Source organism: Bactrocera dorsalis, chromosome 5, assembly GCF_023373825.1.
Source record: "Bactrocera dorsalis isolate Fly_Bdor chromosome 5, ASM2337382v1, whole genome shotgun sequence".
NCBI classification, from domain to species: Eukaryota; Metazoa; Arthropoda; class Insecta; order Diptera; family Tephritidae; genus Bactrocera; species Bactrocera dorsalis.
The window spans coordinates 63,156,557-63,173,370 of NC_064307.1; the positions used below are offsets into that span (position 1 = coordinate 63,156,557).

Sequence of the window (16,814 nt, forward strand, 5' to 3'; positions counted from 1 at the left end):
AAATTACGCTTAATTGCCTACTGAGTAAAGGCGGTCACGCTTTAAGCGACACTTCCTGTCCGCGACAAATCACACAGCCGTCTTTATAAATACACGCTTGCGCACAAGCGTTCGTAACTCTCGCGGCGTGTAATGCTTTAACTCACTTTTCCATACATATACACATACCTATATACATGTACTATATAAGTATACATACTTGTACTCACTCACTCGCACTGTCAGCGCAGCAATTCACTGTGGCGAGCAGCGATAAACTTGTTTGCTGTCAATAATGACATTAAAAGGTGACAATGCGAACAACGAATTCGCCTAAAGGCAAACGAACCTATAAACTAACACCGCAAGAGTTTTAGGCGCAATCTCCATACACACATACATACATATATGCATATATCTAAAAATATTTATAAGTATGTGTACTTTTATTTATTACTAAGTACTCGCAGAGCAATAAAAAATACAAAAACCTGTCGAAAATTGTAATGTGACAGACGTTGGAGAATTAGATATAATCTTAAAAAGAAAACAATAAAGTTTGGGTAAAACAACTTTAGATAATGTCAAAACAGCAGCTGTCATTCCGAATGCCTAAATGAGATCGGTTTATATTTACGAAAGTCGAACTTTAATTAAGAATTCTCAGTTAGGTTAAATTAGTCAGGTAGGCCACTGAGTCACGCGTAAATCTTTATAGATGGAGTGCCCTTATGTGGTCCATGCGTAGTAGACTAATGTGCTTGTCGCGAGTTTCTACAGACTCTGTGATCTCACTAACGATACCTCCTCCAGTGTGACATACCGTGGGATGCTAAAATATTTGAAGGAAGGCCTTACCAATGCTTGATAAGTGTATAAAAATTACCAATGCTGGAGTGTCAGACAAAGTTTGTATATTTCTGATCTACAGTTTTAAATACGACTTCTAGAGTTTGGAATCCTCGTAGATCGCTCCATCGCGTTTTGACCTTCCATACCAAGCTTCTATCCAGATCGTCGTATAGACAAACATTTTCAATGTGAACAGAAATTTTGGTTAGGTGAAATGAACAAAATATTTGTTAAGGAGAAAAATTGCTTTTTCGACTTTTCACTCAGGTACTCAGGTGACGGTGATTCCACGATATGCAGTTTCTATGATCACAAAGAGAGTGTGGATTATCTGTGCGTTTTTCCATATGAACTGGACGGAGACAAAGTTCAGTAAACATAACTCGTAAGGTGCCAAACTAAACCTCTCTTACCTAAAAAAAAAACTTCTTACTTTGGTAGAATAATATAACCATTCCAAATAGTCCGGACGTCTTTTGAAATTTTGTAAGCTTATGTTGGTTTATTTGGCATCCATCTTAGAGGAACTCCAGTTTACTTGATAGTATTCACTCTTTCCAGAGGCGAGATGAGCAAACTGAATCCCTAGTTGCCTCAATAAAAACTATAATGTTGCCACGAACAGATAAATTTTAATTAACCTGAATGAGTGCTACGGATATAGAGCATTGGTCAAAGTAAACTTGAAATGGTTTTATTTAACTGGATGTATAGGATTCCAGTAGCTCCTTTCATTCTGACCTAGGGATTATCCTTTTACGAAGACTTTCGTGGAAGCTAAATATTGAGAAGAAAGTAAGAATCGGTTGCCTTATATCGCTTTGGCAGAGCTATTATGAAAAGGTGGGTATTCTCACCGAAAATTATGTATTTGCTATTCGGAATAGTAGTCAGGCCAATAATGTTCTATAGTGTATTCAACTGGTGGAGGCCGCTCGAAAAAGGTACACTTGGTAAGCAGTTTGAATGTTCCCAAAGAGCGGCTCTGATCGGCATCTCTAGTGACCTGGGGACTACACCAATAATAGCTCTTAATGCTTTTCTACACGTAGCAATCGTGGATATTTTTGACAGGTATATTGCTGCGAAGTGCTCTTAAAGGCTCAAGAAAGCTGGTTATAGGAAGAGGTTCAAACAAGTACTCGCCGAAATCCCCTCCCCCTTCAACTGCATTCCAGAAAACTTGAAGCACTGCGTTGAATAGGCTACTCGTGACGGCTTTTTCTCTGCTCATATACCGATGAGGGAATTTTCTGTAATGATTTAGCCGTCAACCTTTAGGCTACCTGACCGCTGTAGTGTTTTTAAGCAGAAAAAGGCTACTATTGAGATGGTAATAGACGTACTGCTATGAAGTATAGTTCCTTTCAGGAAGGTGAGCATTCGCTAACTGTGAATAAAATGTACGAGATCTACTGAAGTACTTGCCCTTAGAAAAGTTCATCTTGTCGCAATCATAAGGAATATTACAGAACATTGTCCTGTAGGCATTCATGCGGTAAGGCTAAAAGTTTTGTCGAACGCAAGTTATCAAAGTGGCACGGACGAGGGTGAGGTGGAAAGTTCCAGGCGTTTGCTGAGGTTGAAACATCTCGGTAGCCTTACCTTCGGTGGATCAGGAGACATAGCCGAAACTGATATTAGCCGCCTCAACAAATTTGTGATAGGTGTTTTGTCGGTTGGTGAAGACTTTACCACCGTAGTTCTAGCTGTCCAAGTGAGATCTCTGTTGAGCTCAGTTTGCTGTGGTTTTCGGTCTGGTGGAATCATCGGTTCGTACTTCTTTCGAAATGAAGCTGGTGAACCCGTCAATGGAGAGCAGTATAGATCGATAAAAAACAACTTTTTATGCCCCTAATTAGAAGAGGTTGATCTTGACAACATCTGGCTCCAACAAGACGGGGTTACAACCAAATTTTTGCGAGAAAAGTTTGGAGATTCGATTATTTTAAGAAATTGTGTCATTGAATGACCTCCAAGAAGTTGCGATTTAACACCATCAGATTATTTCTTGTGGTGGTTATTTGAAATCTTCGGGCTTTAGACTTTTCAGACTCTCTTCAAGCTTTGGAAGTCAATATTGAACGTGCTATTCATGACATATAACCTGATTTAGTGGAAAAAGTACTCGAAAATTGCGTTCATCGAATTCGTTTCTGCAAAAGATGTCCAGAAGGACATTTGAATGAAGTCATATACTTTACGCTAATTAAAAAACATTTGAATTCCCTTAACAATTAGAGTGTTTTCTGAAAAGAAATCAGACCACCCTTATTTGAAACCCTTGTGTTATAAAGATATACCCGACAAAATTTAAAATCTGAGTTATGGAAAATGGGAGACAAGTTTTTAGAACTATTAGAACAATGAAAATTATATAGACGTTCTCTTCTTCCATATTTTAGCACACCCATAAGTAAGTATGACCAAAAACACTCGTGGATTAGGAATACCTCTTTTTTATAAATTTTGATAAGGTTGGATCCGTAGCAGAAATTCTTAAAAAAAAGTTGTAACTCGAGGCAATCCATCAACAAAGTGGGCCAAATACACATTTTTTTTATTGAAAGCGAAATGCATAAACAACAAAAGTAAATATTGGCTTAGGCAAAATCAAAAGTAAAGACACTCTACCGCAAATAAATAAATGCAAAAGCAAATTGTAAACAAACAATCTCGAAGCAAAAGAGAGCACATGAATTTTCGTGCAAATTTGCGCTCTCAAAATCTACTTCAGCGTTGACGCTCTTTATTCCGCCAACTCAACACAACCACGGCAAACAACATTCTCCCACAAGTGACTGCTTGCTGTTGTTTGTAGCAAGTTCTTGTGGACCGGTTTAGCCGGCATTTTGCGCGCCGCCTGCTTTACCTTACCAACAAAGCCAAACTTTACCACTTCTTCACTTTGCTTTGCTTTCAGCCGGGAGTGTTTTCTTTACGCTTATTTGTTTTTGTTTCGCTTGCAAGAAGTTCGCTCACTGGGAGACATACAAATAACCGAAGTAAGGGCAAATAATGCTGGAGGAAAATAAACAAAATGTGAAACATAACAATGAGCCAGCATTAAAAGTGTCTTCAAGCGCATGAATGTATGTAAATATAAGTGTGTGTGTGTGTGTGTGTGTGTGATAGTATGCGCGCTCCAGCTTCTGCTATTCATACGTTCGCTATTGTTTAGCTGTGGTTGGGATTGACTTGGAGCTTTTGGTTGCTTTTGTTATTGTATTGTATTTGTTGGCTATTGTGTGTTTATGTGGTCGCTTTTTTCGATAAATTGTTGTTGCTTGCCCACAGTTTGCATATTTTGTTATGCTTTACTTTTGTTGTTATGTTGCTGTTCTTGTTATTGTTATCTATTGTTTGACCGCGTGTTAACGAACTTTTGGCATTTTGTTGTCGGTTGCGTTGGGAGATTTTGTGTGTGTGTTTTTCGCTGTGTTGGTGTATCAAACTGTTATGTGGTTAGAAGTAGGAGGACATGGAAGTAGTGAATGAGTTTCCTTTTATAGTAAAAGCGAGTGGAGTGGTTACTCTCGCAAGTTAATAAAAATAATTAGAGAGAGAAATATACATACATATGTATAATGAGAGCTGAAATTGATGTATTATCTTAAAGCTTATCGGTCTGTAAATCTCATCCAAGTCAAAGTAAAGATGCTGGTACCCTTTTTCCCTCCAAGACGAATAGTTTAGATTGGTTCTGTAGAATTCGACTCAATAGAATGTGAGCCAAATAGCTTGATGCTGGCTCCAAAATCGTAGGCATCCCTCGACACAGAGAGAGTAGAAACTGACCTCCTACGGGTTCATCTTAGAAATTTTGTACCGAAGTAATACGAAAACGATCTCAGGTAAGGGAAAAATACATAATAGAAAAGGAGAGTGTTTTAGTGAGTACAGAGGGAGCTGAATCTGACTTGCAATAGGTCCACCGTAGAAACTTTGTTCTGAAGTGATGAGAAAGCGGTCCCGGAGTAAGGGAAAAATACATAACGGAAGAGGGAAGGGTTTTAGTGGGTACATCACTATATGGTGCGAAGACATTTTAAACCCTCCTAACAGCCAAAAAAATGGGTCTCCGACTTTTTCTTCCGGGTGTTACAAACTTCGTAGGAAATTCTGTACACACTCTTCAGGGTATAAAAATGAAAACATGGCCCTCCAAGCCATACCTAAAAAATTACCATATTTTCCTATGAATAGGGTCTCCAATCTGCTTAGAAAATATGTAACCCAAATTTTAATTTTTAAATATTATATACTCGTGTCTATGAAATCAAATCAAGATCCCCTAAGCCAAACTTAAGGCATATGTATGTAAGTAGACCTTAATCCAAATTTTGAGGGTTTATTTAACTCATTGCCTAGCACCTAGAGAGGTCAATAGAACTCTCCGATCATAAAATTCGTCTGGAATAAAGCATTTTCCGTAGTTCTAATTTTTAGCCGCAGAAAGCACTTTAGTAATTATTCAATCAATCAAGAGACCCGAATTTTCATTAAAAAAAAATCAGAGGAAGGACTATGAGTCTCCCAAAAAGTTAACTAGCCCAAAAAGAAGGTTCCAAACTCGGGAAAGCTCAATCAATTCAAATAAATCGATGACAGTTCCATCACAACTAATTTCTCAAGCGGATCAAGCGTTTTTCGAAGCATATTTCAAAACTGGGAAGACAATAAATGAACTTGCATCTTAGATTACTAGAACTCAATTTAGCTGGACTCAGGGCTATCAGCCATAAGAAAAATATGAACTCTCTGTGCCTTCATAGATCCCTAAATTACTGGAATTCGATTTATTTGGATTCAGTTCAAGCGATAAGAAAAATATGATCCCTCTGTGGCTCCACACATATGTATGTATGTACTGTATGTGCCTGCCAATACTCACGAAATATACAATTTCCAATTAGACTTTATTTCAAAAACACTTCTTCAAACATTCACGCTTGCTTCCGTCACCTGCTTTTCAAACAACAGACACAGTAACCCCTAATTCAAGGTCGAACCGCTGAATTGCCTTCAAACTAAGAGCTTGTTTATTAAGAGAGTGTAATGGTATACAAGAGCACACAAATGAGCGCCAAAAATACATTTCCGTGCTCTTCACTTATTCAGCGCTAAAGTGCGAGAGCGTCTGTAGTAGTGCTGGCGCTGATATAGAAAAATAAGCTAAGTGCATTATGTGTAAAAATAAAAAAAAAATATATTATTTTGAATAAATATTTTTATTTCAACACAATGAAAGTTTCGAATAGTAGTTTTCATGTTCGAAATAAAGTCTAAATCTGATTTATTTCATTTTATGACTGTGAAATTTTGCATCTTTCTAACTCATTTTACTCTGCGCTCATAACTTGCCATTATGCACTTAGCCGCACTTACTGCTCACACGCCTTTCGCTGTTTATACTATTCGCTTGCCGCTTGTTCGGCGCGCATTTCAACTTGGCTGTTTAGTTCGGAAGCGACTTTTGCCGTGTTTGGTTATTAATTTCGTGGTTTTGTGTGTGCGTTGCGATAGGAAACTATTTGCCGCCGGTTGTTGGTTTTTGTGTGCCGCAGTTGACAGAAAGCAAATGGCTGCATGCCGCATTTGCACAGTGCCATTGAAGTAGTGCTAGAATTGTGAAGTGAAAAGAATACGAAAATTTTATTAAATATTTATAAAAATTGTGCAATATGCGCATGTTTTGAGTGATATTCAACTTCATCATTGCTGGAGTGCAAAGTGAGCTGATTTGCATAAAAAATATGCTGCACATTTAGGAGCTGAAAAGGCATGATGTACGTGACGGATGAAGTGAATTGTGCTTAGAGTATGTCCATAGGTGTGTGTATATGTACATATGTATGTATGCATTCTTGTATTATTGAAATGAAGCATAATTTGGAAAGCGCATATTATGTTATTAAAAAATTGTGTTCAACAAGTTATAAGTGCATAAAGAGTACATAAAGAGTAAAAGTACATAGATAAAATCTTCATTTTGAATATCATATGCGAAAATATATGTGTACTTGAGTGTAACTTGCAATAAAAACAAGTACAACGATTATTCGAAAATGAATTGGAGCCCGGCAGAGCCTAAAAGTGTTTCTTAAAGTGATGCTTCGACACCAAAGTCATTCAAACATGATTTTTGTGGAAGCAATGATCTATAAACTACTATCATAAATTTGAATATGACCAATTTTATATCGAAAGATGAAGTAATAAGTACTTGGCATACAATTTACTATTCAAAATATATAAAGTTTGAAATCTTCCTACGTGAAAATATTGAAAAGTGAAGTGGCACGTAGAATTATTCTTGGAAATAGTTTTTAAAATAAAGAAATAACTATATAAAATAAAGAATACCTACCACCAAATGCTCGAAATATATAATAGAGCCTAAAAATATTTCGAAAGCAAGTAAAATTTGCACTGTTTGAGAAAACTTCGGCGTTTACTATAAATTGTGAACCTCAAAAGTTAATGAAAATGTTGAAAATATGCAATAAAAATAAAAATTTATAAATAAAAGTGCGTGTAAATCGGAGATTGTGGCCAAAAGAGCATAGAAACCGCTACCTTCTATCTAAAAATTATTATTATTTTTGTAAATATAAAGAAAAAATTTTATTTATATACGGAAATCGGAAAATGTATGAAAAAGATCTACTATATAAAAATGTAAACATTATTTTATATTACAGTGTAAGAGAAAATTGCAGACAACAACATAAAATTGGAAATAAATTTCATTTTAATTATTTTATACATATTGCAATGTGATAAAAAATGCAGAAAATAATAAAAAATTGAAAAATAATTTTATTTTAATTTTCTTATATGTATAAAAATGTGAGAAAGAAGTGCATAAAACAACAAAAAAAAAGGAATAAAATTTTATTGTGAGTGTCACTTTAAAATAATTAAAATATTTGCTGCCAATAATGTTCAGAAGTTTGCTTAATAAGAAGTACAAACAGAAATATTTTCGCAATTACTGAAAAGCATGAAATTAAATCATTAAATTATATGTGGAAAATTAAAAAAAATACGTTTAAACAAAATAAAAAATCGAAAATGCATATATTGAATTGAAAAAAAAATTGAAAAAATTGTTGATAAAGTAAAAATAAAGTTAACAATTTTTTGATAAAAAAAATAATGCTTTCGCAAAAATAAATATAAAAATTGCTAAAACTAAGTGACATTGTTCGATTTGTGTATAAAGTACATGCGATTAAATTCTCGCTATGAACCCCAACAAAAAAGTGTTCAAGGCATGCATAAAAAAATAATTTTATCACTTACACCACGATAAAAGTGTTTAATTGCAGCATGTTCCTCTAAAATCGAGCCGTTTAAATATAAATAAAATTTTGCATATAACAAATACACATGCAACAATAAAATACAATACACAACAATAAAAAACGTGTGCAAAATCCATCACAAATCATTAAAAATTCGAAATCACCCATTTACGTCGTGAAAATGTACGCACATCAAAGCAAAATGCCGACGGCAAGTCGTAACTGTAACGTGCTAATCTGTGCCATAATCGTCGCGTTCACTTGTTGCCTCACAACGCCAACCGTACGCGCCGTGCATCGGTATGATCAAACGCCGGTCGAAGCTAGCCCTTACTACCGCACCTCCGCATCGGGTGAAATGATCAGTTCATCGGCAATGACAAGCGATGCATTTCCGCATCATAATCGTTGTGAACCGATCACAATTTCCATATGTAAAAATATACCCTACAATATGACAATAATGCCGAATTTAATTGGTCATACGAAGCAAGAGGAAGCCGGTTTGGAGGTACATCAATTTGCGCCGCTCGTTAAAATCGGTTGTAGTCCCGATTTGCAGTTATTCCTTTGCTCTTTGTATGTGCCCGTTTGTACGATACTCGAACAGCCCATACCGCCGTGTCGTTCGTTATGTGAATCGGCGCGTATCTGTGAGACACTCATGAAAACGTATAATTTCAATTGGCCGGAGAATTTGGAGTGTTCGAAATTTCCCGTTAGTGGCGGTGAGGCTTTGTGTGTTGCCGAGAATACGACTTCGTCGACGCCAACACCGACGCGTAGCATACCGAAGGTGACGCCGCGCAAAAATTATGCAGATAGTCCGCATCGTAATATCGGTTTCGTGTGTCCGGTTCAATTGAAGACACCCCAAGGAATGGGTTATGCGCTTAAAGTTGGCGGAAAGGTGAGTGAAGTAATTTCTTAGTAGGATAAGGTAGCATGAATGTCGTGTGGTTTTGATATCGCATCAATTGCTATTAGTACGAGTACTTAAAAACTCCAAATTAGGAGCTACGTTGCTTTAGCTGGTTTTTGGCACTGTATAAGACCGTTTCCGCTTTCTGCTTTCCGTTATCTCAAATCTTAATTGGAGCAACTTTCAAGATTAAAAATTGTATACATCGCGAAATTAATCTTTATAAAAGACTCAGCGGTACTCCTATGCCTTTGAGCAATTTAGTGATTCTACATAGAACTTTAGAACGAAACTTGTCAACGAAACTTTAGTGTTCTTCAGCTCTTAGCTAGCTGGTGTTAGGAATATCGAGGGAAACGGTTCCGGAGATGGATTAGTAATGAAATATGAACAGTCAGTCTACAGTTTTATGGCTCGAAAGTTATTTGTGAACTCAATTTGGCACTTGGAGTCGAATTATTGTAGAACACGAAGTTAAATTTAGGAAAGGACTCTAGCCTTTGAGTCAAATTATTGCAGAGCAAGGAGCTACATCTAAAGAAGACAAAGCTGTATCATGAGCGTACACCTTTTTTGATTCACTAGAAAAGTCACAAAAATGGACTTGAATCCTACAAATTAATCAAAAAGAGCTTAAAGCGTTCTATATCGAACTGGAAAGGATCTTTGTGCTTCAGAATTAGGATATTTTTGCTACAATTTATGCATCTAAACTTTCTATAATAATATTATATTGGAGTTTTTTGAAATTCTAATTATTATTTATACACTGAGGGTCTGTTAAGTTTGCCACGAAGTTTGTAACTGCAAGATGGATGGAGCTGAGCCGGTTTAGCTATGACTTTTGGCTGTCCGCCTATAAATACGCGAACTGCACCCTGAATTTTTGAGATTCCGATCTGAAATTTTACATACATACTTTTTTCTTCAAAAAGCTTCTCATATGTCGGAATCACCGATATTGGACCTCTATTGGCTAAAGCTGTCATACAAACTGATCGATCCAAGTCAAATTAGTACTGAACTTGTAAAGGGTATTCACGTTCTCTCTTGTTGCTTCTATTTTGAAATTTCATTCCCTCATTAAATTCTGCGAGGTCCTGTCACTGAGTTTTTTCGTGCCCCATATGAATTTTACACACCCAACAAAGCCGCTTGGAAACAACGAAATCCACTAATGCGTAGGATTAACCTCATTATCAGCACTACAGTCTTTTATAGTGTAAGAAAACAAAACCAGAAATTCCTCCACATTCACACCAATACTAGCGCAGTCACCTACACGCAAACAAGAGTCACTAATCAGAAACTTAATACCCATTTTCCTTGCCATTGTGTGCCAAACAGTATGCCCATTACTAAGTATTCATTGCGCAACACCAAGCTAAAAGCAGCCAGTCCTCACATTTGACCTCAATTCGGCTGAAGCAAGTCCACACACACATACAAACACACACATAAGCACTATAGACCCGCATAAAAAATTCAACAAGTTTGATTCGAGAACATCAAACATCGCATAACTGCAGAAAACTACCTGACTTGCCACATGTAAGTGTGTGGCATGAGTGTATGTCTTTCATAGTTACCTGCTGCTTTGCTCGCAATCAGAAGTGAATGAAATCGCCTGTTTGGCGGCGCACAAAGCCAGGAAGAACAAAGGCAACATTAGCGCTGGTTTCATCCCTTAACGGCGCAACAACCTCGAAATGCCAGTCTATATAAAAATATTATAAATATATTTACATATGAAAGTATGCATTTGTGTGCGTGTTTTTGTATTTTATATAGCAACATTTACTGATGAGCATATGCAGCTCTGTAGACAATTGCCCGTAGCACGTGAAATTAAATATTTACACCATGCAAACACTCTTCAAGGGAAAGAGGGAGAGAGAGAGCGTCAGCGGCTCGATATGTGTGGGGGAATATAGCATGATACTTAAACTGGAAAAGTATGTTTAACTTACAAATTTCGGCACCTTTTTAAAGGTACATATTTGCCCTATCTGTGGAAGTGTCATTGTTGTTGTGTGGTGTCAAATTTTTTCCATTTTACATTCAGGAATTTTTTCTTATTTTTTATGTACTTCCTTTTGGCGTTTACGTTTATTTTTAGACCTTCATCGTTTGTTCTTTCTTTTCCTTTTAACTGCTGGGTCTCGAGAGTAGCTCGACTGTTTTTGTGGCGTTTTGTGACGTTGGCCTTAACTCACTTTCTTATTTTTTGCTTAAATTTTCTGTCTTTTGTTTTTTGTGCAATAATCTTTCCTGCTTTGTAACTTGGCACGTTGTTCTTAGAACAGATAGCACGTTTTAGAATATGTATCAAGAAGTTTGCTTGGATTTGTCTAAATTTTGGTTGATAAATTCGAACTTCTTTTGAGATTTTTTTATGACAATTCTTTTGCAGGCTCGCTAAATTGGTTCTCGGCTTTTGAGTTGTTCCAAGCGCAGACATCACGTTTTAGAATCAGGATCCAAGAGTTTCTTGCAATTCTTTAAATTTGGAATTTAAAATATAACCTCATTTTGAAAGTCTTTCGTAGTCATTATTATTCAGGATAACTAAATTCCTGTTTTAAGGGGTTACATGGGTTTACGGTTTTCAAAAAATGGAATTTTTTCATTGTCTTATTAAATTCTGAAATACCTCTAAAATATTGTCCTAAATTTTAAGTTGATCCCAGTAGTAATTCCGGAGATACAGTCCTGAGAATTTGTGCGCTCGAGACTAGCTAGGCTAAGTGCGCCGTCTTTGAAGACGTTTTTCTCGTAACTATGTTGCATGAATTCGGGTGGCAAGGTTTCTAGAGAACTACTCAAACGATCTTCTTGAAATTTTACACAGGTCTTTGAGATACAATTCTGGACGAAGGATCTTTTTTTCGATTACAACTATTTGAAAAAAAGTGTCGCGAAATTTTCATTTTTTTTTGTAAAAATGTCTGCAATAAATCCACTTTTCAGTTTTTCCATCGTCCAAGTTCTATGTTAAGGTTTTAACATTTCGCTTTAAATGATTATATAAGGAGTTATCCTGCCACCGAGGAAACCTTTGTAACCCCTTAAGGGGCACTCCTAGTGTCAATTTTTGCAAAAATCGAGTTCTTGGTTTTATCACATTTCGATAGCTTCACTAGGAATTCTTAAAACACGTATAAATATACCTAACCTGATAATTTAAAAACTAGTCGTTAGCCGGCTTAAGTGCAGTCCAACTCTAGCAATGTAGAACCGGTTGATAACAAAATTTCTAACCAGTGCTTAAAATGAGGTATAAATAGTTATCCGGTAACACATCATCCCTTGAAATAAATATTTTCCACCGAACGTTCTGTGATATACTAGAAATATATTCTTACTACAATTTCAACTGCATTTTATATTTACGAAGAACCCCTATTGACTTTCATATTGCCTTTGAACTTCGACTGCCTATTCCATCATGCGTTATCAATTAATTTTCCTGTCGCTCGTTTCACATTTGCTCGCTTTAGGTAGCCCTCAAAATGCTACAAATCCCTGCGCTGCTGCTATTGATTTTCTCTACCGTCTATTTTCGTCTATACGAGTACTGTGGCACTACTACTCTCCCGCTAAAGAAGCATTGCATCCCAAATTGTACTGTGGTATGTATTTAACTCATTATATTCCCTAGAGCGTTTGGGCAGAATTAAATTTTCTGCTTTTCCTTCGTCTCTTTTATTTTTAAAACTCGTTTGTCTCTGTTTACTTTTGGATTTTCTCAAAAATGTGTTATATAATCAATGAGTTTGTAAAAGTATTTATGCTGTTTGCGCTTCGTTCATTTTAGGATTTTACAGCAATTTATGTGTCTACAACGAAGCTAGACCCCAGACAAGTGGAAATTTGTTGGTGTACTTAGCACATGTATGGAAGTAAGAATCGATGCGACTGTTTGACGGCTCAGTTGATGCCCTGTAGGAAAGTGTGAACTCGTCGGATACATTTTTAGTGCAGTATCGTTTGAATTTCGCTGAATTCATGACATTTCGGGAGAGCCCTGATGTTGAAAACTGGGTTGAAAAAGTATTTGTTTTGACTAGGTCCTGACTTGGTGGTCTATCTATACTTCAGTTCGTTTCTTTGGGTCGCCAGCCGTATTTCTAACTACTTCGGCACTACAGAACAAGTGACACAGACTACTTTCCGTATCAGTAAACTCTAAAATTCATCATGTCAGTTCTGTACCATTGCCGTTGTTCCCTAGAGGGTATGTACTCATGTGCTCATTGAAGCATTGAACTCGTTGGCTCTTTGTCACTGGGATTTATTAGTATTATTGACTCACTGTGTTGCAATATCGACGTGTTTATAATTGTTGCTGCTGTTGTTGTAATATTTTCGGTAACTCTTGTATTTTATGTATTCTTTTATGCCATTCATTTGGTGTTTTATTTTTATCACCACCATTGTCACCGCTTAGGCGCATAAGCAGGCCTGTGTGTTCGTATCTCTGTTAACCCGCTTCGTCTAAGCTTTGTGTGAAAATTGACAGGTTGTGTCAACTTTATGCTTTGTCGAGTATGTGTTAATTTTTTGACATTGTCAAAATGTGTTTACGTACTTTTTAATGTTGGTACTTAAGTTGTATTAGTGTGCTCATACTGATTGGGTGCCCACTTTCATTTAATATATTTAAATACCAGGGATGTTTCAGAAAATCCCAACAGATATCTAGACTTACGAAAAATTCTTCATTAATTTGTTAGGCCTTTCAAAATCCTTTCCGATTGAGAATTTTGAAAATTAGTTTCGTACAAAAATTAGGTTTCATTGCATTAGTATGTAATACCGTATAAAACCTCTACCTTCTGGGCTACATAATGATAAAATTTGTCTAGTGACACGTTTTTCTAATCAATGAAGGGGCTTACTAACCTACAAATATGTTATTTTTCAACGAATATTTTACTTAGTATGGTTAGCGTTTACTCAGTAAACAATGAGACCATCAACGAGTGAAGTTTGTTGAAGAAGCCTCGTGTCAAATATAATATATATATAGTATACTCTTTTCAAGGTTAGAGCATGTAAAAAGTTCGTCTCGAGGGAAACTATAGTTCGCCTATCATCAATTCAGCAGCTTAAATTCAGCAAGAAATTGTGCTCAAGAGCTGAAGACAAATCATTTTCCGCGCCCCACTAAATTATGTGTAGATTGAATTGCATTTCAAATACCCGCTTTGAATCTTCTTAGCAGCTCTTATGTCACCACTTTTATCCATTGTCGAATACAGTTGCTAAACGATCCTAAAATATTATAATTTCAGGGGAAAAGAACCTTCAGTTTATTACCTAAGTTTTGAGTGAATCATCTGAACTGAAGATAGGCTAACCTTAGTCTGTATTGAGACGAACTTTATGCCTATTCTGATCTATAAAGTGGTCCTACAGATTTTATTGTATGTGAAGCTTTTCTGACGAGCCTCTTAGTCCATCAACCATGCTTCGCAAACGTGTATAGTTCCTCATCAAATCTAGATCCCGATTTATGCATATGAATTAAAGATATGTGAACCTTAGTCTGTGTAGAGACAAATCCTATTGATATTCTAACCTATAAATTGATCATAGAGAGCTCATTGTGTGTGGAGCTTCTCTGACGAGCCTGACTCTAAAAGGCAGTGGTCTTAAGATTCAGTTTACAGGCTCATGATTGATGGTTTGATGAGGATATATATACGTTTAGAAACCTTGATTTAGTCCATTAATAACCTCCTAGATTTAGTCCATCAATCAAGGTTCCTAAACGTATGTATATATTTCCTCATTAAACCGTCAATCATGTATTTGTAAACTTAGAACCTTAAAACCTCTGTCTCTCTCTCTCTCTCTATAAGTCCCTTCTTATTCCCGTCCTGCTATATAGCGCAGAGGCATGGACGATGATAATATCTTATTAGTCGACGTTACGAGTTTTTGAAAGAAATGTTCTGCGGAAGTTTTATGGTCCTTAGCGGACGGCGAATACCGTAGTCGATGGAACGATGAGCTGAACGAGATATACGACGACATTGACGACATAGTTCGGCGAATTTAGAGGCTGGCTAGGTCATGTCGGCAGAATGTATGAAATCGCTCCAGCTCTGAGAGTATTCGACGCAGTAGCCGCCGGTGAAAGCAAAGGCATATAAAGATCTTCACTGTTGGAAAGACCAGGTCGAGATGGACCTGACTACACTTGGAATTTCCGATTGGTGCTAAACAGCAGCGAAAGGAAGAACGACAGGCGCGCTGTTGTAAACTCGTCTATAACCGTAAAACCGGCTTCTACGACAATAAAGAAGAAAAAAAAATAGTCCTATCATACTTTTTTGATCTATTATGCTGCCTTTTTTTTTTAAATAATGAGTCTGCGAGCCTTAAAATTGTCTGTTTCCTCACTACTACAAAATATCACTCTTATCAAGGGCAGCATCTGCGACACAAAGTACCACATTTATAGCCACTTCCATGAGCTCTCAAGCTCCGCCCATTCGACAATGTACTTCTAACGATACTGCACGGCAATAAAAACTTATGCTATTTATCTTGTACGCCAAATCGCCAACACTACAAACTGACACATAGAAAAAGCGGCGGGTAGCGTGCAAGTCCAGTCGAAATTTTACAGTTTTTAATTTTTTTGTGCGCTTTTTTGCAACTATTTCAATTTTATGGCTTACGTTGTTGTTATTGTGCTGGCTGTTTTTTTTCTTTTTTTTTACTCCACGCCTGCATGTGGGCGCCAAAATGTCAGTTATTAATGGCACTCACGCGTTTATGCGACGGCCTGCTCGCTTACCACTCTGCGCATACATACTCGTTTGGCGATTTTTTACATTTTTTAGGATATTATATGCTTGGTTTTGTTGTTGCGTTTTGCATTGTGTGCATGTGTCGAAAATGCATGTAAAATGTTTAATTACAAGGCTTTAATGACAATTTGGCGTAAAAAACATTTATTGCAAAATAATTTTTAGAGACAGCGCGGTGTAACGGTAAGCGTTTGCTGCTGCACCTAAAATGCTGCCACACGCGTGAATTATGGTTATTTTTATTAATATTAATTCGTAATTTATTTAAATTTTTTTCGTTAAAATAAATTTTATTTTATATTAATTAAAGATCAATTAAGTAAAGTTTACAGTTTTTCGGACTTTGGTGCTTGTACAAAGAATTGTATATTTTCTACAGTCCCTAAAAAACTAAAAGATATATGTATGTAATTCAAAAAAAATTTTTCGAATCAAGAAAAAGCTTTAACTTCTGCACAATAGCCATAATATTCTTTACAAATCCATTTTTATTGCAGAAAAGAGTGTAAAAAGATTTTATCATGCTATTGAAGGGTGAGCTTGTATGGTAGCTATATGCCATAGTGTTCCGATCTGAACAATATATTCGAAAAATGTAACGCTGCCTTGGACAATAATTTATGTGAAATTTCGTGAAGATATCTCGCCTGATAAGAAGTTTTCTAAGCGAGATATTGTTGCTGCTCCTAGCAGGCCTTTGTGTAAAGTTGAAGAACGATATCTCAAAAACTGAGAGATTAGTACGGGTATAAAGAACAAGGCCTCCAACGTTTCCTTCTCGAAGTTACAAACTTTGTGCCAAACTCAATATACCCTGTTCTGGATATAAAAATACCGAAGTAACTAATATATGTTTGGTCCGAAGTTTTGTCTTCATACTCAAATCGGTCGAACAAGTTAAAGACTGTCTGTATACTTCGGAATGAG

The 16,814-nt window shown here is 36.4% G+C and overlaps 1 protein-coding gene across 2 annotated transcripts in view; it reads left to right on the forward strand.

Annotated features, from left to right (window-relative positions):
* The first annotated feature begins 6,276 nt into the window (after positions 1-6,276).
* The window catches only part of LOC105224044 (frizzled), a 204,220-nt gene continuing 193,682 nt past the window's right edge, over positions 6,277-16,814 (forward strand). For both annotated transcript variants that reach the window (XM_049457093.1, XM_049457094.1), the window contains exon 1: positions 6,277-9,051. In XM_049457093.1, the coding sequence (XP_049313050.1) occupies positions 8,323-9,051 (729 nt within the window). In that variant the 5' untranslated portion in view covers positions 6,277-8,322. The remainder of the gene's footprint in view (positions 9,052-16,814) is intronic.